General features: G+C 40.8%; 1 protein-coding gene across 1 annotated transcript in view; it reads right to left on the bottom strand.

Moving 5' to 3' along the window:
- The window catches only part of CHIC2 (cysteine rich hydrophobic domain 2), a 112,615-nt gene that overhangs the window by 24,634 nt on the left and 62,723 nt on the right, over window positions 1–25,258 (bottom strand). Inside the window, exon 3 of the mRNA XM_029587594.1 lies at window positions 23,360–23,515. Within this exon, the coding sequence (XP_029443454.1) occupies window positions 23,360–23,515 (156 nt within the window). The remainder of the gene's footprint in view (window positions 1–23,359; window positions 23,516–25,258) is intronic.

Below are 25,258 nucleotides of genomic sequence, written 5' to 3'. Positions count from 1 at the left end.
GGGATGGCATAGAGTCCAACAGGATAAACATCCTGCATGAGACTAAATGCACAATCAAATCTTTATGGGTAGAAATCCCTTGTGTGGTGGGGAAGACTATAGTGATTGGAGTCTATTACTGTCCACCTGGTCAAGATGATGAGACGGACAGTGAAATGCTAAGAGAAATTAGGGAAGCTAACCAAATTGGTAGTGTGGTAATAATGGGATATTTCAATAACCCCAATATTGACTGGGTAAATGGGTAATACTGACTAGGTAAATGTATCATCGGGACATGCTAGAGAGATAAAGTTCATGGATGGAATAAATAACAGCTTTATGGAGCAATTGGTTCAGGAACAGACAAGAGAGGGAACAATTTTAGATCTAATTCTCAGTGGAGCACAGGATTTGGTGAGAGAGGTAACGGTGGTGGGGTCGCTTGGCAATAGTGATCATAATATGATCAAATCTGAATTAATGACTGGAAGGGGGTCAGTAAGCAAATCCACGGCTAAACTTTCAAAAGGGAAACTTTGATAAAATGAAATAAATAGTTAGAAATAAACTGAAAGGAGCAGCTACAAAGGTAAAAAGTGTGAAAGAGGCATGATCATTGTTAAAAAATACCATCCTAGAAGCACAGCCAAGATGTATTTCACACATTAAGAAAGGTGGAAAGAAGGCAAAATGATCACCGGCATGGTTAAAAGGGGAGGTGAAAGAAGCTATTTTAGCCAAAAGATCTTCATTCAAAAATTGGAAGAAGGATCCAACAGAAGAAAATAGGATAATGTAAAAGCGTTGACAAGTTAAATGTAAGACATTGCTAAGACAGGCTAAGAGAGAATTTGAAAAGAAGTTGGCCGTAGAGGCAAAAACTCACAGTAAAAACTTTTTAAAATATATCCGAAGTAGAAAGCCTGTGATTGAGTCAGTTGGACTGTTAGATGATCGATGGGTTAAAGGGGCAATTAGAGAAGATAAGGCCAGCGCAGAAAGATTAAACTATTTTTTTTGCTTCAGTGTTTACTGAAGAGGATGTTGGGGAGATACCTGTATCAGAGAAGGTTTTCATGGGTAATGATTCAGATGGACTGAACCAAATCACGGTGAACCTAGAAGATGTGGCAGGCCTGATTTACAAACTGAATAGTAAATCACCTGGTCCGGATGATATACACCCCAGGGTTCTGAAGGAACTAAAACATGAAATTTCAGACATATAAGTAAACATTTGTAACCTATCATTAAAATCATCCATTGTACCTGAAGACTGGAGAGTGGCTAATGTAACCCCAATATTTAAAAAGGACTCCAGAGGTGATCCGGGAATCTACAGACCAGTTAGCCTGACTTCAGTGCCAGGAAAAATAGTAGAAAGTGTTTTTAATATCTAAATCACAGAACATATAGAAAGACATGGTTTAATGGAACAAAGTCAGCATGGCTTTACCCAAGGCAAGTCTTGCCTCACAAATCTGCTTCACTTTTTTGAAGGAGTTAATAAACACGTAGATAAAGTTCCTCATGAGAGGCTTCTAGGAAAAGTAAAAAGTCATGGGATAGGTGGCGATGTCCTTTCGTGGATTACAAACTTGCTAAAAGACAGGAAACAGAGAGTAGGATTAAATGGACAATTTTCTCAGTGGAAAGGAGTGGGCAGTGGAGTGCCTCAGGGATCTGTATTGGGACCCGTACTTTTCAATATATTTATAAATGATCTGGAGTAGTTTTGTCAGTGTGATCTAGTTCACATATCATATCCTAATTTCCTTAAGCTCAACAAATTTCACAAAATAAAAATATCATACCATTCGCTTCCTCACTCATATTATAGCACCTTTAAAAACTATTAGATTTCCTCAATCCTGAGAGTTACTCCAGTGAACTTGGCTGCCTCCAGAGACTTGGATGTGCTGACAGTGGGGGGGGGAGCGTGCAGGCCAATGATGCCGCTGCCCCGGAACTCCAGGCAGAGGCAGCGCTCCAGGGAATAGTATGAGTTCACGCTGGGGAAGGCTCTGTTGCAGGGTTTGCTGGTTGCCAATGGAGGGAAATTTTCAGAGCAAGGCAGAGCTAATTTCTACTCCAACTTTTGAACCTCTACAAAATCCCAAGCAACCTTTATTGGTAAGACCTAAATAGATTACACTTGAGTCCATATGGGAAGCCAGTAAAAATCTTGGGGTTTCCATCTCTCTACAATTAAATCCTTTGACGGTGAAAGTTAAGGAAATGAGATTAGAATATTATTGGAATCTTCTAATGTGACTTTTTCACAGACGTTTGAGGATGTTAAACATGAAGTTCAAACTGTAAAGCCTATTCAGGAACTTTTGATAAAAGAAAACCAATCTTTACAGAATGAACTAGAGAATTTGGAGAACTCCATTCGTGGGAAAAATTTCTGATTTATAAATTTTCCTCAAGTTCCTTTCTACATGTATCTAAGGACATGTTTAAGAAATATTTAGCAAAATTGCTTACCTTGTAATAGGTGTTATCCCAGGACAGCAGGATGTAGTCCTCACATATGGGTGACATCGGTAATGGAGCCCTATGTACGGAAAAACTTCTTTAAAAGTTTCCATGAAACTTTTGACTGTTTCCAGAGTGCCTACTGAGCATGCCCAGCATGCCATATTCCCTGCCACAAGGGTCTCCCTTCAGTCTTGTTTTGTAGCAATTAGCGTTAGCCAAAAATAAAATAATAAAACGTCTCGGACCCAACTCCGCGGGGTGGCGGGTGGGTTTCGTGAGGACTACATCCTGCTGTCCTGGGATAACACCTATTACAAGGTAAGCAATTTTGCTTTATCCCAGGACAAGCAGGATGCTAGTCCTCACATATGGGTGATTAGCAAGCTAGAGGCTGAGTCATTTTGAAGTGAAGCAACAGTGAAGTATTGTTGATGAAATGAATCAGCCGAAGATCACAGCAGGTTGGATGTAGAAGGAGTTGGGATTATACTGGAAACAAGTTCTTTAAGACGGATTGTCCATAGGCCGAATCTTGTCTTCCCTTCTTTGTCTAAACAGTAGTGAGCTGCAAAAGTGTGAAGAGAACTCCATGTTGCTGCTTTACAAATGTCCAGAATAGGCACAGAGCGAAGGTGTGCTACTGAGGTTGACATCGCTCTTACTGAGTGTGCTTTTACTCGCCCTTGAAGAGTAAGGCCTGCTTTTTCATAACAAAACTGTATGCAATCTGCTAACCAGTTTGACAGAGTATGCTTACCCACTGCTTTACCTGGTTTGTTTGGATCATAGGATACAAACAGCTGGCTGGATTTTCTTTGGGCTGTTGTGCGGTTTAAATAGAAGGATAACGCACGCTTACAGTCCAAAGTGTGTAAGGCTCTTTCACCCTGGAGGGAATGAGGCCTAGGAAAGAATGTAGGTAAAACTATTGATTGGTTCAAGTGAAATTCCGTAACAACCTTAGGAAGGAATTTTGGATGTGTACGGAGGACTACTCTGTCATGTAGGAACTTTGTAAAAGGTTCGTATGTGACTAGCGCTTGTAGTTCGCTGACCCTTCTAGCTGATGTAATGGCTATGAGAAATACCGTTTTCCAAGTAAGGTATTTAAGGTCACAAGTATTTATGGGTTCGAATGGAGAACGCATAAGCCTGGTTAATACTACGTTCAGGTCCCATTGTATGCTTGGGGAATTAACTGGAGGTTTAATGTGAGTTAGGCCTCTCATGAATTTACTGATGAGAGGCTGTGTGGAGATAGGTGCATCTCCCAGCTTGTTATGGTAAGCTGAGATTGCACTTAAGTGTACCCTTACAGATGACGTCTTAAGACCAGAGTCTGAGAGATGGTAAAGGTAATCTAGTAGCGAGGTAGTGGGGCAAGTGAAAGGATCTAAATCTTTCTGAGTGCACCACAGTGTAAACCGTTTCCATTTGTAGGAATAATTCTTTCTAGTGGAAGGTTTACGTGCAGCTATCAGTATTTGAGATATGGAGGATGGAAGGCTGAGAGGATGTAAGATCAAGCTTTCAACATCCATGCTGTTAGGGACAGAGATTGAAGGTTGGGATGGCACAACTGACCCTGTTCCTGAGTTATGAGATTGGGAGCTACTCCCAGGCGAATTGGATCCCTGACTGAGAGATCTAGCAGTGTGGGGAACCATACTTGTCGAGGCCAATATGGGGCTATGAATATCATAGTCCCCTTGTCCTGTTGTAGCTTCACTAGTGTTTTGGTTATGAGTGGTATCGGTGGATACGCGTATAACAGGCCTGAATTCCAATGGTGAGCAAATGCGACCTTTGGTAGGCTGTTCTGCTGTCGGAGTAGAGAGCAGTAATTGTTCACTTTGTAGTTGAGATGGGATGCAAAGAGATCTATCATCGGTTGACCCCAGCGTTGGAAGATCTTGGATGCTATTGCTGGATCCAAGGACCATTCGTGCGGTTGGAACTGACGACTGAGGCGATCTACTACTATGTTGTAGATGCCTGCTAGGTAAGTGGCCCGAAGAAGAATTGAGTGTGTCAGGGCCCAGTCCCAAATTTGTGCTGCTTCTTGACAAAGGAGATAAGAGCCTGACCCCCCTTGTTTGTTGATGTACCACATGGCTACTGAGTTGTCCGTTTGGATCAGAACAGTCTTGTGTGAAAGGCAGTCCTTGAACGCATGTAGCGCATAGCGTATAGCTCGAAGCTCCAGGAAGTTTATTTGAAAAGAGGCTTCGAGCTTTGTCCACTTGCCCTGTGTCTTTAGATGACCAATGTGTGCTCCCCACCCTAAGGTGGATGCATCTGTAGTCAAAGTTACTTGTGGAACTGGTTGCTGGAAAGGTAGGCCTTTGAGCAGGTTGTTCATTGATGTCCACCAGAGGAGTGCAGATCTGAGCTCTGGTGTGATATGAATGGGAGTGGACATTGGTTGAGTGGCTTGTATCCACTGTGCTTTGAGTGTCCATTGCAGTAGTCGCTTGGTCAATCTGGCCATGGGAGTTACATGAACTGTGGAAGCCATGTGGCCTAGAAGAATTACGCACTGGTGAGCTGTTACCTGAAATTGGTTTCGAAGAGTGTGAGTCAAGAGGACAAGTGTTTGAGCACGGTCTCTTGGAAGAAAAGCTGTTGCTATTGCAGTATTTAGCTCTGCACCTATGAACTGTATAAGATGAGTTGGTGACAGATGGGATTTCTGGTAGTTGATGAGAAATCCCAAGGAGTGAAGCACATGGATAGTGAGCTTGAGGGAAGTGAGAGCTCCTTGTTTTGATTGACTCTTGATGAGCCAATCATCCAGAGAAGGGAACACGTGCACTCTTTGTTTGTGGAGGTGTGCCACTGCTACAGCCATGCACTTTGTGAATATTCGTGGGGCTGATGCGAGGCCGAATGGCAGCACTCTGTATTGAAAATGTTGATTCTTTACCAGAAATCGCAGGTACTGGCGATGAGGAGGAAAGATGGGAATGTGAGCGTAGGCATCTTGAAGATCCAGAGAGCAGAGCCAATCTCCCCTTTGAAGAAGAGGTAGAATGGTGCCTAAGGATACCATCCTGAATTTTTCTTTTCTGAGAAATTTGTTGAGATTTCTGAGGTCTAGAATGGGTCGAAGGCCTCCTGTTTTCTTTGGAATGAGGAAATATCGGGAGTAGAATCCTCTGCCCTTTTGAGGTCCAGGAACTGGTTCTATGGCCCTGGCTCTCAGAAGGGTGGATAATTCTGTTTGAAGAATCATGGAATGTTGATTTACTGTCCAAGATGGGTGGGTTTTCTTTTGGAACAATAAGAAAATCTAGTCTGTAACCGTGAGCTGTGATGGATAACACCCACTGGTCGGTGGTGATGGAGGCCCAAATGCTTTGGAAATGCGTTATTCGACCCCCTACTGGTAAATGTGGGAACGGGTTGATAAGGCTGCTGCTCTCTGGGTTGTTTCAGAAACCAGATGTAGTGGCAGTTTGTGGTGGTGGTTGTGCCCTTGCAGGCCTCTGCCTAGGTTGTTGGCGTTGAGGTGGGCGGGCTGCTCTGGGTCTATTTGCTGGGGGATAATACCTGTGTGGACGGTAGTAAGGACATCTGGTATCACGCTTTGGAACCCTCCTTGTGGAAGGCTGAGTATCCTGTGGTAGTAAGGATAATTGCTTTAGGGTTTCTGTGTGGTCCTTCATAGTCGCCACAGCTTCCTTTACCTTTTCCCCAAAAAGGTTGTCCCCCAAGCAAGGAAGATCAGCCAAGCGTTCTTGCACCTCTGGACGGAGATCAGAGGCCTTTAGCCATGCCCATCTGCGTGCAGCTATGCCTGAAGCAGAAAGTCTTGCTGCAGTCTCGAAGCAGTCATAAGTGGCTCTGACCTCGTGTTTTCCTGATTCGAGGCCTTTATAGATGACATTCTGGAATGGCTCTTGATACTGCTCAGGGAGAGAGAGAGCTAGGTCTTGAACCTGCTTCCAGAGGTTCCTTTGATATTGGTTCATATATAGCTGGTATGATGTTATCTTGGAAACCAGCATGGAACCCTGAAAAACTTTGCGTCCTAGGTTGTCCAAAAATCTACTTTCCTTCCCAGGTGGTGTAGATGAATGTGATTTCAGTCGCTTCACCTTTTTCTGGGCGGATTCCACGACGACTGATTGGTGGGGCAACTGTGATTTTTGAAAACCTGGGATAGGTTGTACCAAATAAGTTGCCTCTGATCTTTTGTTGACTGCTGCAACTGATCCTGGGTGTTCCCATATTCTGTACTGAAGGTCTTGAAACACTTCATGAACAGGCACTGCCAACATTTCCTTAGGAGGATCTACAAATTGTAGAACCTCCAAGGTTTTCTGCCTTGCATCCACCTCTGTTTGTAGTTGAAAGGGGATGGTATCAGCCATATCCCTTACAAAATTTGTAAAAGAAAGGTCCTCAGGAGGTGACTTCCTGTGGTCGTCAGGTGGAGAGGGTTCTGAAAATATATCTGCATCTGATGAATATTCTGAACTGGTGTCAGTAGCCATCTCCTGTGGAGTGTGAGGAGTGACTGGTATTATGGAAGGTGCTTTAGGCCTTGCTGGTAAAAGAGGAGAGCGAGGCCTTGGAGGTCTTGGTACTCCAGAGGGGCCTGGAATAGGCTCTTCTGGTGTTTTATTTGAAAGGATATCCAGCAGAGTGTCTAATTTAGTGATAAAAGGATGGAGCATCGAGACATCCTCCACTGGCATCGGTGCAGTCATCGGTGGCACCGGTGAGGGTACCAGGGTAGGCATCGGAAGCGGTTCCCGTGGCATCGTCGGTGCCGGCGGCTTCAAGGGTGATGGTTCTCCCGGCATCAGAATCGGCATCGATGGAAGTGTCGATGGCTGTTGCGGAATCGCATCGCGCAGAGCCTGGTGCACCGCTTGACGTATGTATGAGTCAAGTTCCACTCTCATAGCTGGTGATACCAGAGCAGCTATGGAGGGAGGCGGTGATGGCGATGCCGATACCCCCTCAGAGCCCTGAGGTGGTACGGAACCCAGCACCGATATCGGTGGGGATCGCCCTGGATCAGTAGGCCTCGAAGCCTCCGCACTCGTCCGAGGTATCTTTGCGGGTGAGGCTGTACCTGTCAATGGGTCTTCGGTCATCAGTGCTTGGCGTCGTCGATGCCGGTGTCGATGTTTTTCCTTCTGTTTTTCACTCCCAGAAGTGGATGCTTTCGATGACTGTGAAGGCGTGGAAGCGTCTCCAGCCTCCGGACGACTTTTCTTCAGTATTACCTGACGAACGGATCCTGATGGCGATGACTGAACAGAAGTCGATGCCTTCGGAAGCAATTGTATATTAAACAATTGCTCCATTTTTTCAGCTCGAAGACGACGGCCTTTTGAGGTCATCTCCGCACATAAATTTCACGATTTTATGTTGTGATCTTTGCCTAGGCAAAGAACACATTCCAAGTGCGGGTCGGTTATCGACATATTTCGCGCACAGTTCGGGCATTTTTTGAACCCGGAGGTCATGTTGCCGTACAGCCGTCGACGGCGATGACCAAAAAATCTCGGTACCGAAAGGAAAAAAAGTTACCGCGGTGTTATCGAAGGGAAACCCTTGCGGTGGGATTAATTTTTTCCGAAAAAGATAAACTTTTTTAAGGTGGTGAATTCACCTCAGGACTCCAATTATACCGCGATGCTAAGTGCTTCGCGGAAAAAAGAAGACTGAAGGGAGACCCCTGTGGCAGGGAATATCATGGCATGCTGGGCATGCTCAGTAGGCACTCTGGTGCCAGTCAAAAGTTTCATGGAAACTTTTAAAGAAGTTTTTCCGTACATAGGGCTCCATTACCGATGTCACCCATATGTGAGGACTAGCATCCTGCTTGTCCTGGGATAAAATGGAAATACTTAAAAGGTACCTAAGCAAGTAGTTCCTCCCATATCTAAATCTTATTTGGGAGGAGGAATAGCCTAGTGGTTTGAACCAGGAGACCAGAGTATGAGTCCTACTGTTGCTCCTTGTGACCTTGGGCAAGTCACTTTAGCCTCCATTGCTTCAGGTACAAAACTTAGATTGTAAGCCCTCTGGGGATAGGGAAATAAATACCTACAGTATCTGAATGTAAACCTGTGATATCTCAGATCAAATGTCGGTATATAAAAAATAATAAATAAATAAATTTGCCTTTTTTAAGAAGGGCAATGACGTTCAAGTGGACTCCCAAGGTATGGAACCCTTAATACCATCTAAGTTGGATATTTCAAAGCTTCTGGAGACATCAGAGTGTGCCCTGATTGAACCAGCCACAATGTTGGTATCATTTGACTTGAAACCTGATCGTGACTGGATTTTAAGGTTATATTTCAAGCACCACTCTGAATCCTTTTTACATCTTAAGGTCAGGGTATACCCTGAAGTATCCAAACTCAGAAGAAAAGAAAACAGTTTTTGCTGATGAGACACAGAGTACGCCAAATTGTGGCCTTTTTTTCAGTTTCCGTGCAAATGTTTTGTAAAATTTAAAGGCCCTTGCATATTTTTTTCTTCCTTCTCTATTATCTCTTTTTCTTTGTGATAAGATGGTCCAACAGCCTACATTACATTTTAATTCGAGAAATGTTAATTTCTCCTTATGAATACCACCTATGTAAACCATCAAGATTTGCTGATTGACAATAATGAACGTTAACTTATGTAAACCATTGTGATCATTTTATGGAACGACGGTATATAAAATGTCTAAATAAATAAATAAATAAATAAATAAATAAATAAATAAATTGGAAATGCATAAATAAAATAAAAACTATTAGATTGATCCTTATTAACCAAAGATCACATTTCTTGGAAAACTATAGAAGCAGTTTCAAGGTTTGTATATTACTGTTGTAACAATATTATGAACAGTTCAGTGGCAAGCAATAAGTCTATATTTACTTGTTCACAAGACAGCGTTTAAATGAGCGATCCCTTTCCAAACATCACTCACTGTTGCACAATACAAGTCTCTGGTTGACCCACTGATGAACATGTTGTAGTAATAAGTGTTTTCTCAAAAGCTACTGTAAGATTGAGAGAAATATTTCTCTTCGGTTGCTACAAGATGTTGAAAAGACCCCTATAAAGGCCTTCCTTTTACCATACTGTGGCCTTCCTTAGGTATGAACAGTATAAAGCACTTTGGGGCCTATGCAATAAAGTGCACAGGTTTACCCTTGGTTGATCATGCGTTTTGAACGCACTAGAGTATCACCCGATGTAATAAAGGGGTTAGCACGTCCAAAACTTGCACCCAAACATGTAGCTAATCATCACATATAAATTACATGCAGATGAGGCTATTAACTATTATCACCGATGCAGGATATCCCCAGGCACGTAATGTACACTTTTTAACCCGTCAAATTTTATGCCAGCAGTCATTTGCGAGTCATGGGCTTTTGAAAAAAAAATAAAAAACGCTGTTCTCTATGGTTCCTCCACAGAGGAGGAACCACAGAGAACAGTAGATCTACTAAAGAATTAATGAAATGGATTATTAAAAAAAAAAAAATAATAATAATTCTGGACACACTATATACATGCTTCAGGTCGATTTCACCCCTTGCTATTGTGCATATATATTGTGAGTCCAGAAAAGTTGTTGTTTTTTTTTAAATAATGGATTCATTTCATTAATTCATTAGTTGATAGTGATGGTTTGTATGGAGTGCCCATAACAATAAACACACAGCCATATCCCCTGGGTGCTAGGGAAACACAATTTCTCCCTAGCGTGTACCTTTTAATGAGCCAGCTCATTTAAATATAGCATCAGGGACCAGGAGAGTTTTCTGTGCACCTGTTAAAAAAAATAGGTGCCCAGTTTGAACGCATGTTTTTACATACGTTTTATTGCATCGGCCTGCAAATCAGCAATTTAACCAAGTCGGTCTAATGTCCAACCTCATCTCAATATGTCATTCTTAATGATTTAATTATTGCGACATGCAATGCTACTACAAGCAGATAAAATCATTTCAATATGTATTTATATGTTACTTTTGCTAACACAAAATATATTGCAAAAAAAAAAAAAACCACAAAACAAAACCTTGGACAACACATATTACTAACTTACATCTCTAACCTTATCTTAACACCTATGAAACTCATACATTAAATGACCCACTTAATGATATTTAAAAACTGGACAATTATCAAATATCCAATTACAGAAGAAATTTATAACCCCATTTACCTTATCTATTAGATATAAATAACATGTCACTCAGAAAGCTGCTGCATAATGGTGGTTAACACTGAAAGAACGCCAACAGGAAGTGCAGCTATTTATAACCATCACATGCTATTACAACTTTATTGTTCCATCAGTAAAAAGATTCCCACTCAATGGCTTGATTTAATCCAATAGGATAAGTTGTTTGCCACATGAAAATGTAAGCCTGCTCTTTTCGCCACAAACATAATGAAACATTGCCTCCCCTTATTTATTTATTTAAGATTTTTTTATATGCCGACATTCGTAGGTACATCATGCCGGCTTACATCGAACATTGTTAACAGTAGACGAAGAAAGTTACATGGAACAGGGCAGGGGCCTCCAGGGATCTATGGAAAGGATAGGCTTTACAAGATATAAGAAAGGTGCGGCATTAACAATAACGAGTTAACCAAAAATGCAATGATAAGGGTAAATGAAAATTACATGGGGCAGGGCAGGGGACTAAGAGTATTAAAAGAGGTAACGGGCTTGTCATAGGCATATGATGAATGATAAACTGCAAATGGGATAGTATGCTTATGCTCTATCCAATGTTGAACCATTGGGGCATAACTATGATGTATAATTCATGTTTTGATCTGTCTCTTACTATGCCCTATATACAATTTATGGCAAGAGTATATTACAGATCACTTGTGTTGTTGCACATGTTTCCACAAAGAGTGTTTAATGAGGTGTGGATGTTGGAATTTTCAATTCCTTAATACATTTGGGCAAGCCACACATTTGCCATATGTATGCTGTCCCATGCATTTGGATTAGAATAAGCTACAATGTGACTGGATCTTAGGTTGTGCTTGTGAGTCTTTGCAAAAATAATCTTTTTGGTTTGAATAGAATATTTATTTATTTAATTTATTTATTTGAAATCTTTTCTATACTGTAGTTTAGTTATATACCATCACAACAGTTTACATATAGGCACATAAATTCAGTAGGTGAATGTGTACAATGGTACATTCTAACAAGTGCCAAAGGGTTCGGTTACATCTTGTCTAATTAAAAACTTGTTTGAAGGGTGAGTTAGATTTGATCATATATACATGTAAGTTACTTCTTTACAGGTATAATTCTCATGTTCTCATAGTACTTATCAAGCGATCAATAGGGGTTTTCATAGAGGGAGTTCGTAAAAATTCCCTATTAGCCAATAATGCTCTTTTAAAAGCTCTTTTAATAATTTTATGGGCGAATCCTCACTGAAAAAATTGTGCTTGCATATGAATAGCTTAATTCTTAAATTCCTCTAAACTAGAACAAAGGCAGAGCAACCACAAAAACTGCCCTACTGGGATATTTTATTGGAGCCTATGCGAATAAGAACATAAGAACATGCCATACTGGGTCAGACCAAGGGTCCATCAAGCCCAGGATCCTGTTTCCAACAGTGGCCAATCCAGGCCATAAGAACCTGGCAAGTACCCAAAAACTAAGTCTATTCCACGTTACCGTTGCTAGTAATAGCAGTGGTTATTATCTAAGTCAACTTAATAATTAATTAATAATGATTAGAGAAAGACAATGAAGAATTCCTATCAGTTACTTTATGATGGATAGTAGTATTTAAAAGACCTTGTTTATAATTATATTTAAAAATGACATTTTCTGTATATCATATTAGAATGTAAAATGTAAATTGTGTCCCTAGAATTCAACCATACTATAAATTCTTGTAGTATGTTATGGGATGCTGGCCAAATGAAAAAGATATTGTCTATAAAACAACTCAAATTTTAATGTTGCACCAAAAGGGCAAAGGGTTCACATATTGTTTGAAGGATGATATGTACAAGGAAGCCACCATGAGGGCCATAGTAGCCCCTGCAGCTGTACCTCTTACCTGGTATTATGCTGTATCTTGAAACTAAAAATTTTTTTAGTAAGGGCCATACGTGCTAAATCACAAATAAACTCCTATTGCAATTTCGGACAACCTGCGGTCTTCAAAGAATCACTTATGACAAATACTGATTCTTGTGGAATATTAGTATACAATGAAGAAATATCAGCCATGACTAATAACCATTCTTTACCACACTGAGGGGTGGAGATCAGTAAAGTTTGAAGAGAACAAGTAGAATCTCTGATGTATGACCTCGTTTGAGAGACCGAAGGGTTAATATGAGAATCTACATACTTTCATAAATGTTGTAACAGAAACCAGATGCCTGACACAATTGGTCTCCCTGACAGATTCTCTAAAGTTTTATGGGTTTTGGGCACCAAATAAAACTTTGGCATAATAGGAAATTTTTCAATTTAAAAGTCATATTCTTTTGCTGATATATGATCCTGTTTTTTACCTCTATCAAGTGTACCCATTATCTCTCGAGTTAACTCCTGAGTAGGATTATAATCAAAAAGTTTGTAGAACTTAAGGTCACGAAGGGGGTTATTTTGTAAGCGAAAAGGGACTTTTCACACGTGAAAAGTTGCTGGGGACGGAGTCGGGGCGGGAAGGGGAGGAGTCGGGGCGGCGAGGAGGCAGATGCGGTAACTTCGCTGGTGGCGATAAGGTAAGACCCGTTATCGCTGCCAGTAGCACGTCCAATAGCATCTCCTTTCACGATGGCGCTATTGGGTGCGAAAGCCAGCAGCGATAACACTGCGGTGATGCGATCGCTACCGGCATTCGCAGGCCCGCTCCCCCCCCCTCCCTCCCATTACCGTGGGATTCATGTGCGACAGGAAAATCCAGGCCTAAGTTGTCGGACAGCCTCTATATATGTTGTTTTATCTAGAACCACCACTCCCCCCTTCTTTATCAGCAGAACGAATAACTATTGTGGGATCATTACATAAAGCTTTACGTGCTTATCTTTCTATTTTGGTAAGGTTGTAATGAATTGCAAGCTTGAATTTCTCCAAGATGTTAAATCATTCATGACTAAAATTTCTAATGCAGCTATAAGGGGATCTGTTGCTATAGAAGGAATCCAACTCGATTTCCTACCCAAAGGTTCTCTGTTGAGAGTTTGTAAGTGATTCGCAAAGAAATGGGCAATCTTTAATTTAGAAAAAATACAAGAGCTAATGTTCTTCCATATAATGTAAATATTCACGACCAAAAGGAAAAACCAAAGAACAACTTTCTTATGCTCCACCACCACTCAGGATCCTTATACCATGACCCATTTAGGAAAAAATGTGTTGTTTAATATCATGACCGTATCGGCAAGCCTGATGACGCGCAGCCCCACAGTTTTTTTGCTTCCGTCTGGTTTGAAGTTAGTTGAGACGAGAATCGTCCTGGATGAAGGATGTTGGGAAGCAAATAATAAGGATATTGTGTGAAGATCGTCCTGGATGAAGGATGTTGGGAAGCAAATAATAGGGATATTGTGTGAAGATGGTCCCCTTTAAAAATGGCGGGAAAGGTCTAACAGATTTATAAAGTTTTGAAATAATTAAAAAATGAAAAATTCAAAAAATTGAACATTACTTAGGAACTTTGTTAAATTGATTTAGACCGTAAATTATGAGAAGTCCGGATGGCTCCCCTTAAAAAAAAAAACTGTGGGGCTGCGCGTCGTCAGGTTTGCCGATATGGTCAAGATATTAAACAACACATTTTTTCCTAAATGGGTCATGGTATAAGGATCCTGAGTGGTGGTGGAGCATAATAAAGTTTTTTGGTTTTTCCTTTTGGTCACTCTTTAATTTATGCATAAATTTATGCACATAGGTCCTTGCTGCAAATCAATTATATTGATTTGTAGGAACAAAAGAAAGTCCCCTCTCTAAAACCGCTTTCTCATCACTGGTGAGCTGTCTACTAAATAAATTAAAGACATTATTTACTAGTATTATTGGGATTGTGCTGTTCATCTGGATAAGTCAGTTGATGGAGGCATCAATAATGTGCAATTGTCCCTGGTCTGAACATTTCTTGAACATTGGCACAGTGCCTTCTGTACCGCGGTCTCTTCTGGATTTTGGTCTCAAATAAAACTTTGGCATGATAGGGAACTTTTTAAGTAAAAAGTCATATTCTTTTCCTGATATAAGACTCTGTTCTTTACCTCTATCAAGTGTATCCATTATCTCCCGAGCTAACTCCTATGTAGGATCATAATCAAGAGGTTTGTAGAACTGGAGGTCACTTTACATTGCCTTTATTAGATTGAAACAAAGGAAATATAGCTCTTACAAACTAGTCAAAAATAAATTTAGTCTGTCCAATAAGGGATCACCTAAAATTTGGTTTTTTTTAACCTTCATGTTTATATATCCAAGTGGACTAAAATGGCAACCACACCCCTTTATTCAACTTCTTTTGCAATACTGTGTCAAATATATTGTTGAGTTTCTGTGCCAGATGCTGATTCAGTGTATTGGGTTACCCTTTACCTTAAGGTTAGCACAATTGGAAAGTACTGCTAACTAACACATTTCTAAATGTGAACTAAAAACATGGCTGTTTAAAAATGCCATATACTCTTAAAATCGAGAGAGTGAGAGAATCACAGTATGAAGAATGATGAATTTGATTCATGAAGAAATAATTGTAATGAGAGAGTGAGGGAATTAAAAGATAAAGCATGGAGGATAAAAGGAAATGTATAATTCATAATGTACTGATTATCATGAATTAGTTTATAATGTACTACTATTATATATTAGTTGTTAAATACCTTCTCTGCAGCATGTGCATGTGTTACTGATTTGTACTAGAATACTGCATCTGATATATGTCAAATTTGTTTTAATATTATGAATATTATTTTGTAAACTGTTGTGATCTTGATTTGAAACGATGGTCTATAAAATTTTTAAATAAATAAGGGGTAGATCTTTTTTGTTCGCGCACCAGGCGCGAACAAATGTACGCTGGATTTTATAAGATACGATTTTATAAGATATGATTTCGGAGCGGCCTCGGAGGGAACTTTCCTTCGCCCTCCCCCCACCTTCCCCTACCTAACCCCCCCCTAACTTTGCGCGCGCCGGCCGGCAGCCCCGCTCCGTCCTCCGGTCCCGGGGGCTGGTCCGGAGGCCTCGACCACGCCCCCGGGCCCGCCCCCGAAACGCCGCGTCGTTTCGGGAACGCCCCGGACACGCCCCCCTCCCGCCCCTTTTCGAAAGCCCTGGGACTTACGGGCGTCCCGGGGCCTTACGCGTGCCGGCGGCCTATGCAAAATAGGCGCGCCGGCGAGCGCGGGCCTTTTAAAATCCGCCCCTAAATAAATAGCAATAAGGACCTAAAAACATATGACTGAAGGTCATTATGACATACTTTTAAGCTGACAGCAGTATACGACAACAACTAAGAATGGAAGCTGAACATGTTATGGTTTGCAGGTATTTTGTCCACAGCCTTTACATTTTACTTGAGGTAGGTATTTTACTATGTTTACAACAGCTGTTAGTGTTCCCACTCTGAATTTTCCATATTTTCTATGTTTCATTTCTTTGAGTTAACCTCTTGTGACACAGCCAGCACATGTTATTTACCTGCAGCAGAATAGCATGATGTAAGATCTCAAAGATAGGTGGCGTCAGACAGAGCCTTGGTCGGAAAGTTGATTTCATAGCATCTAGAGCTTTCTTTCAGAAGTTCTTCTGAGCATGTGCAGGAATGCCCTGTGTTGTAGCAGGTACGCTGAGATCCTCTCAGTTCTTTAATTTAGCTAATTAAAAATGTCAACTCCCTAGGGGAGGTGGATATGTTCTGTAAGGATTACATCCTATTGCCCTCTGAGCATACCCGCAATAGGCAACCAACTTGCACGTCCTCTGAGGACAATCAGGATGTGAGATTCTTTACAGGTGGGGAATCCCTAGCAGCAAAGTTGTCTAACAGAAAGAAAGGGAAGGCAAGTTTGATTACCATAAATGGGGTTCTCCACAGACAGCAGAATGAATTAGCCACGACAGCTGGAGAGCTAGGAGAGAAGGGTCCATTCAGCACCATTGGATGACATCACTCACATATCATGGCTAATTCAGCCCTACTTGCTGACTGAGAAACAAACAGTGCACACAGGCACCAAAAATGTTTTTGTTGGTAAAAGGCCATTTTGAAAGCATTCAGGATTGCCCTTAGTGCTAGGAAATTTAACTGAAAGTTTTTCCTGAGCATATCAAAGGTCCTGCATGTGAAGCCCTATACTTGAACTCCCCAGCCCAGACTGGACATGTCTGTATGGGAGGAATTGTATGGAAGAGATATGGGAGATTTGATTGTTTCACCACGACAGCAAATCTCTGAGCTACTGGGTGATTTGGACACTGTCTCAGAGATCTTAAGTGGCTTGGAGCCACTGTGATCTTAGCGGCCATCGGGCTTGTATCATGTTGAGACATGCCAAGGGTATTACAAGTTCTGCTGATGACATTAATCCAAACAACCTCAATGTGTCCCATGCTGATGTCTGTGGACTCTCAATTCTTCCACAATGGACAATAGTGATGGCCCTTTCTTGCGGAAGAGGGGCTTTTACCTGAATCATGTCTAACAGAGCTCTGAATTCCAATGAGATGATGGGTTCAGTTAAGATTTGGGATAATTTATGTTAAACTGTAGCAACTTTAGCACCCAAATGGTTTTGTACACTGATTTGCTTACTCCGTCCTGAGAAGTGCTCTTGATTATCCAATCATCCATATAGGGATACACATACACCCCTTGTGTATGTAGGTGTACTGTAACCACTGCTACGCATTTTGTCAGTACTCATGGTGCAGACGCAAGGCTGAACAGCAGAACATGGTATTGGAGACTGTGCTTTCCTCTTACAAATCTGAGATACTTCCTCTGACTTGGATAAGTCTTTATGGGGGTGTACATATCCTTCAAATCCAAGCAATATAGCCCATGCCCCTTTTGAAGAAAGGGAATTGGGGTAAACAGAGAAACCATCTTGAACTTTTCTTTTACTAAACACTTATTTCCAGGCGATGGAATCTTCCAGTTTTGTTTGGTATCGGGATATACTTGGAATAAAATCCTTGCCCTCTTTCACGTGTTTGGGTGAGTTTAATCACTTTGGTCTCCAACAAGGATGAGGAGAGTTTCATTAGCTTCCTGATGAGAGTATAGCAATATTCTCTCGGTAAGCAATATGGCAGGTTTTCCAAAAGACAAAATCTGTACCTGTTCTGAATGATTATGAGAATCCAGTTGTATGAGATTATACTGGGGCAAAGGTTTATATAAAAACTTAGCCTTCCCCCTACTAAGAGGTTCTCCAGACAAGACACCAGGATGCAGGTTATACTTTCCTGGAGCCATCTTGGGTTTTGCTTCAGAAGCAATCTGTCACTTCTGAGCCCTTTGCTGTCTGTGCCCAGAAAAAGGTGAGGGGGGGCAAAGGAAAACACTTTTTCGGAGGATAGTATTGTCTCTTGAGTGCCCCTTCAAGTTCCTCCTGGATGATGTGAGGGTGAATCAGAAGTGACTGTAGAGAGAATCTGAAGTATAAAGTTATGGTCTTTTATATAATCCAGCTCTTCCTTGCTTTATCTCCAAAGAGATTAACTTCCTCTCAAAACTTGTGCCCTGGACTCAGTCTCCTTTTCTAAATCAAAAGGGAATGTCCTTAGACATTTGTTTCACAAAATTGGAGGACAGGTCATCAGGTGAGGACTTTTTCCTTCCTGTAAAGGAGAGGGGTCAGAGGGGAGAACGTCCTCATATTCACAACAGTATCCTGAAGAAACCTCTGACTGAATCTGATGGTTGAATCAGTGATTGGGGCTTGTACCGTGTTTCCCCGAAAATAAGACAGTGTCTTATATTAATTTTTGCTACCAAAGATGCACTAGGCCTTATTTTCAGGGGATGTCTTATTTTTCCATGAAGAAGAATTCTCATATATTGTTGAACAAAAAAATGAACATTTATTATATTCTGAATAGTTGTCTGGTTATGCTGGTTTGTGATGACAACTAACTGTGAATCCTGCAGGGTAAAAAAATCACAGCTGCATGCTCTGGTGTTCTGTGCGACGGGCATGCTCTCAAATAAAAACTTTGCTAGGTCTTACTTTTGGGGGAGGTCTTATATTTAGCAATTCAGCAAAACCTCTACTAGGTCTTATTTTCGGGGAAACAGGGTATGCACAACTACCTTTCTACTAACAACTCAGAAGGGGCTCCCCAAGCAAAAAAATGGAGGGCTAAAGGAAAATAATCACTGAGGAAAAAATTCACCTTAGAGTTGTCTACTGATTGGATCTGTGGAAAATAAAAACCAGAGAGTGTCCCCCACATGACAACTGCGACACAGGACAATGTCCCTCTTGCTCAGAAAAGCTTCTGAAAGCTTTAGAAGCTGTGATGTCAACTTCTTGGGGCTCTGTCTGATGACGTTACCCAAATGTGATCTTACTCACATCCTGCTTACTCTTGTAGAAGCAAACTCTATTCAGTTACCTTTCCGATTCTTCCTACCTCCTGGTTATATTGTTTCTTCTGGCACCTCATTTTATTTAACTTATTTATTTTTAAAACATTTGTTACCAGACCCCTTCAAGGGCAGGGAACAAGGCACATGTATAATTCAAAACATCAATAATACGATAAGACATTCACAAATTAACACCATAAAACACAGTAAGGACAATCTTTGCCTACAAAATTATTAATGTGACATATTTATAAAAAGTAGGCTTTTTGGCATAAGAACGTTTTTAATGCCTTTTTTTATCAATCTGATTTCATTTGGAAAGGGAGTTCCAGAATAAGAGCCATGCTATCAAGAAAGCTTGTTCTTTAGCTTTCTCCAGATGTGCAATTTTGGCGGAGGGAACATCCAATAGGCCCTGACCTGATGATCTCAGCAACCTTGCTGGGATATGTATTTTTAAAACAGCGGTGATCCTTGGAAATGTAATATTATAAAGACGGTTATGGATAGTGATTGCCAATTTGTGTTGAATACGAAATGTAATAGGTAACCAATGTAGTGATTACAATACAGGAGTTATATGGTTACGAATGGGTGAACCACTCAATCTGGCTGCCGAATTTTGAATGATTTGCAGGGCCAGATTGTGTAAGAGGGTAGATCGAGAAACAGAGAATTACAATAGTCCAGAGTAGAAAAAAAACGAGGGATTGAAGTACAGTGCAGAAATTGACAGGATCTAATAGTGGTTTCAGATTACATAATAACCAAAGTTTATAGAATGAGGCTTCTGTGAGAGATTTGATGTGTTCTTGCATTGAAAAGGCAGGACCAATTATAAAACCCAAACAGCTTTTTGAAATTGAAATGTTAAAATTCTTGAAAACAATTCCAGTTATTGCGTGGGGAAACGAGGCAATCATAATTTCAGTTTTTGAGATATTAAGTGCAAATTTGTTAGCTGTTAGCCAGGTATGAATATTGGATAAGCAATATATTATGTATTCCTCAGACTCGATCCATGAAATTTTAAACAAAAAAAAAGAATTGAATGTCATCTGTGTACAGCAGAGCTTTCCAAACTTTTCATGTTGGTGACACACTTTTTAGACAAACAATCTCGTGACACAGCAATTCAGTCTACTAGCAAATCAGAAGTTAAAGGTTAAACGAACGAAATGTATTTTGACAATGTATGTATGTTTCCTTAAATATATACATAATAAAATGTTTCACGACACAACCTATCTTGTGAAAACCTTTCATTTATATTAAATATATATAATATTCCAAGATTAATCTTATTGTTATAATTTATGAGTAACAATAATAAAACAAAATTATTGTGCTATTCGATTTACCTCTTTAATGAGATATATGAGCTTGATGGGATGAATATTTGGTGTTAATAAAAAAAAAGTCCAAAGGGTCTTCTGCGTAGTTTTAAAAAGCTGGCCAGTTTCATACTATAAAATTATTTGATAGCCACATTCAACTAATTCTTTATGGCTATGAGAGTGAAGTCTGGAATTTATAGGAAGGGACGGAATGTCAATATAAATCCTGCACCTCCAGTTCTGTAACTCTGTGCATCCACTGAAATTCCCCCAAACAATGGAGTTTGGATGTTTCCCTTACAGCTCATCATCCTAAAAGATATTTTCAAATTCTGGTGTCACCTCACAGTAACAGCAGCACAAACACCTTCCACTGCCAGGCATATTGTGAACTAACACAAAACCCTGCAAAAAAGACACTCAAAATCTATACTGCAATCCCATTTTAACATAACAGTAATAACACCAAGGACTCAAACAACAATAACCTTACCTGTGAAAAAGCAAGGGTAAATATTACACTGGGTCCTAGAATACCAATACACCACCTACTGAGGAAACAAAACAAACCAGATTGCTATAGATCCCTATGCTAGCAGAATCTCTCATCATGGTCACACACACAGAGCAGAGACAGACCCTCACCAAATACAGAATACAAAATAAAGGAGCACAAATTAGACAAAAACTGAAATGGAAACTCCAAGAAGCCAGACTCTGTGTATTAACAATGGAAAAACAGAATCACCATTCCTCATAAAGCAAATTAAATCAAGAAACATAAAGCATCAGTTATAATAGTAAAACCATACTAATAAAAGAATATTTTAAAACTACTGATAAATAGAATTTCTATTAATTAAAATCATATACATTTTTTTACAAACACCAATAAATTAGTTCAAAACAGCACATATATCAAACACCACCCAATAATTAAAACTAATAAGGATTTTAAAAAGCCCCTGTTGTCCATACGTGGGAGCTCTTGATTTCCAGTCACCCTGATATTGTCAAGGATTAGGTGGTTATCTCACACATACTCATAGGTCCATTCTCTCTCACACATACACTGTCACATACATACACATTCATGCTCTTATACCCATCATAACCTCTCACTCTCACAGACACTGACACACTCTCAGGCTCTAAGACACTCTCTCCCTCCACACACACCCTTACTCTCCTGGATTTTCTCATACACACTCATGCTTCTCACTCTCTCTGGCTCCCTCACATACACACAAACACACACACCCAGGCAAGCTCCCATTCATTTTCACATCACTCTCTCACCATCCCCCAGGCATGCACACATTCATTCTCACACACACAGACCCCCAAGCAGGCACCAATTCATTCTCACACACACATACACAACACACAGGCAGGCACCTATTCTCACACATACAAACCCCAGGAAGACACCCATTCATTCTCATACACAGACACACCCTCAGGCAGGCACCCATGCATTCACACACATACACCCCCAGGCAGAGTCCCATTCATACACATGCACACTAAAGGCAGACCCCCTCTCTTTCTTTTGCCAGCAACCTCGGAGCCTCTCTCATTCCGCTGCTGCCACTGTCAATGATGCCGCATGGCTATTGGGGAGGCGCTGATTGCTGCTACTGGCACCGAAGCCCTTGCTGCTGCCTCCTCTGTGCAGGCCCCATGGGTTTCCACTTCCTCCATATTGATCTCCTACATTGTGAGATCAGCATAGAGAAAGTGCTACTCTTGCACATTACCAAAGATTACATGTGCCAATCAGTAAAAAGTAATTTATTTTTTTTTTACCTTTGCTGTCTGATCTTAATTTTCTAATCTGTTGGTCACAGGCTTTTTTGTTCCACTTTCTCTTTCTTATTTTTTTGCCAATTCCTTTCATATTGTCTTTTTTTCTATTTCACACACACACACACACAAAGGATCTCACTCTCACATGATCTCTCTCATACAATCATTCATATACAGTCTCTCTCTTGCACATGCTGTCTGACTCTCACACACCCAGGCTCTCTCTGACTCCCACATGCTGTCTTGCTCAAGCACAGGCTCTCACATGCTGTCTCTGCAAACATTCAGGTCCTCACTCCCACACACAGTCTCTCAACTTATCTCATACAAGCACACACACAATCTCTCAACTCATCTCATACACGCACACACACAATCTCTCAACTCATCTCATACAGGCACTCTATGGGCCCTCAGCCTCTCTCTTACCTCTGGGCCTCCTCTTCATGGGTCGCTGCAGGATGGGCTCTGCAGTGGCCCTGATCTTCTCTGGCCGTGACGTGGGATTCGCAGCCACCCTGCTATCGGGTTTCCTCCTCTTCTCTGGCCATGACGTGGGATTCGCAGCCGCCCTGCTATTGGGTTTCCTCCTCTTTTCAGGCCGCCGTAACGTGGGATATGCGGCGGCCCATTAACGCTGCTCTTCTTCTGTACGCAGCAGATGCTCCTCCTCCTTCCTGCCCTCGCGGCTCCAGCAACGTTTTTCTTCCGGGGCTGCGCAGGCAGGAAGGAGGAGTGAACGTGACCCTTTTCTTCGGGCCTTGGTGAGGTAAGCTCCACCACGGCCCCGCCGATCTTCCTGCTGTAGTTCCTTGCTTCCACCGGCCCTGCGAACCAGGCGACACACCTCCACACTACAGGCGACACACTGTGTCGCGACACACACTTTGGAAAGCTCTGGTGTACAGCTTATAATGTACTCCAAGGCTGGTAAGATGACACAAGGAGGTCAAGAAGGTGTTAAATAATGCAGCTGACAAAGCCAAGCCTTGGGGTACACTGCAGCTTAATGGTATCCATGAAGAGGTTTCGAATCCAACCCATAAATTCCTAGAAAACATGGTTGGATTATGAAAATAAATCAGATATTACTGATGTAACAAGCCTATACAATCAGAGTCTGTTTACTATGATTAAGAAAAAATTACTTACTCTTTTACTGAGGCAAATAACAGGCCACATACTGCAACCTAACGTACAGCAACAACAAAGGCAACCACAAAGCAGCCATCGAACGTTAACCGGAAGGCTCTTCTTAAGACAGCTGTTAACTCTGTTGATGCTGGCCTTAAATTCTTCTGGTGCAACCTAAGAAAAAAATCAATAAGGATTAAAGCTCTATAATACAATTCTAAAGCAAACTATACATTTATGAAGGTGGCATGATACATTAAATGCCTTTATCACCTGGACTGCGAGGCTTTTTTTTTTTTTTATTTTCAGCAGATGTACTTATTCAGAAATTCTTGAATTTACACCTCAATGCCTGGGGAAAAAATACACCAAAGCTTTGCATGTGTGTAACAAAGGTTCTGTTGATATCCCCTCCCGTTCAATTACACTAGAAAAAAATTATAGTTTTACAAGTCTACTTAAATGCTCTTGTCAGATAACATAGAAAAGCATAAGGTCTTTGCTTAGAATATACATGCAAATTCATAGATCAAACCTTTTTATAAACTAATGGTCATACAAGTTGATCATTCTTGAAAGCCCACTCCCTTTGCCATTTACCTTCCCCTCCAGACAAATTTCATCTTTAAACCTGAACTACCATATTTCTGCTGTATTTCTCATTTATAGTCCTTTAGTCATAGCCTGTCTCTTCCCATTTCTCCTTTAGGGTGAAGCTCACTCCCCAACTCTGAGAGAATAGATCAAGTTTGGGACTTGCAGTCAGACATTATGAGACAAATGATTCTACACACCCATGTGTCTCTATACAAACAAAACCCTAGCACCATATAGGACACAATATATGGCAATCCTTTCATCTGAAATGAATGCTGCTTTATAAAAGTTGTGCATTATGGTTACTATTTTCTTCCACAAAAAAAAGTAGCTTAATTTAAGTTATCAGTTACTCAAAATCAATATAATTAGCTGCACTTATCTTTGGTTACTTCAGATTTAGTACACCTCAATTTTGAAAATATTTATACACAATTTAACACCACAGCTATAAAACATATGACAACTATTGACTATTTTAAAACAGTTCCTCAGATAAAATTCTACTTTTCAGTTATTTTAAATACATTGAAATATATCCAATCAAATAATCTGAAATAAAAGACATAGCATGTTACAGAAAAATAAAGAAAGAAAAATAAATCCTTTAAAAGAATAAAAACACCCATATATGTTTGTTCAGTTCACAATTAAGGGGGGAAACAAGGAAAATAATCATATAAATGAAACAAAATTATAACATACAAGAAATAGCTACAGCCTGTATCTTTTCCAATAATTATATAAACATCCGATCTCATACAACTTTAAAAACCCCTACTAATAAAGAAACATCTCCAGAAAATAAAGATCCATGACCACTATAAAGGTTTCGTCGATATCCGGGTAAAAGGAAGGCCAGGTCGAAGGTCTGGCTAGGTCAACCTACATTACTGATCAATAGACCGATTGACTTATTTGCATTTTCATCCAGTCGGCATCCCGAAGATATTGCCGCAGTTGGTAGGAACTCCAATGCAAAGTTCAAGCTGATGCTATGGTTCTGGTGAAAGGACTCCTCCACTGCTTCCTAATGATGTAGCTTCTTCTCAGCCTCTCTGACAGTTTGGGGCTTAGGATGAGACCAGTGGAGTTGCGTCTGGAGGAGGAAAGACGGGAAGTTTTCAAGCACAGACTCCATTGTTGGGCTAGGATTCCAGCAAGCTTGACAAGAATCAGCTGCAAGGAGGGACAATTCCTCAGGAGATATCTGTAGGAAGCAGTGTGTAAGGGCAGGAGAGTTCCTTTCTTGCTGTTCCAGTTCTGTTATAATCCCTGCAACAAGAAGGGATGAAAATAGCGGTGGTATCCCTGATCTGG

Source organism: Rhinatrema bivittatum, chromosome 1 (assembly GCF_901001135.1).
Source record: "Rhinatrema bivittatum chromosome 1, aRhiBiv1.1, whole genome shotgun sequence".
Classification (NCBI taxonomy): domain Eukaryota; kingdom Metazoa; phylum Chordata; class Amphibia; order Gymnophiona; family Rhinatrematidae; genus Rhinatrema; species Rhinatrema bivittatum.
The sequence above is the reverse complement of the archived record's forward strand: the minus strand, read 5'-3'. Positions and strand labels throughout refer to the sequence as shown.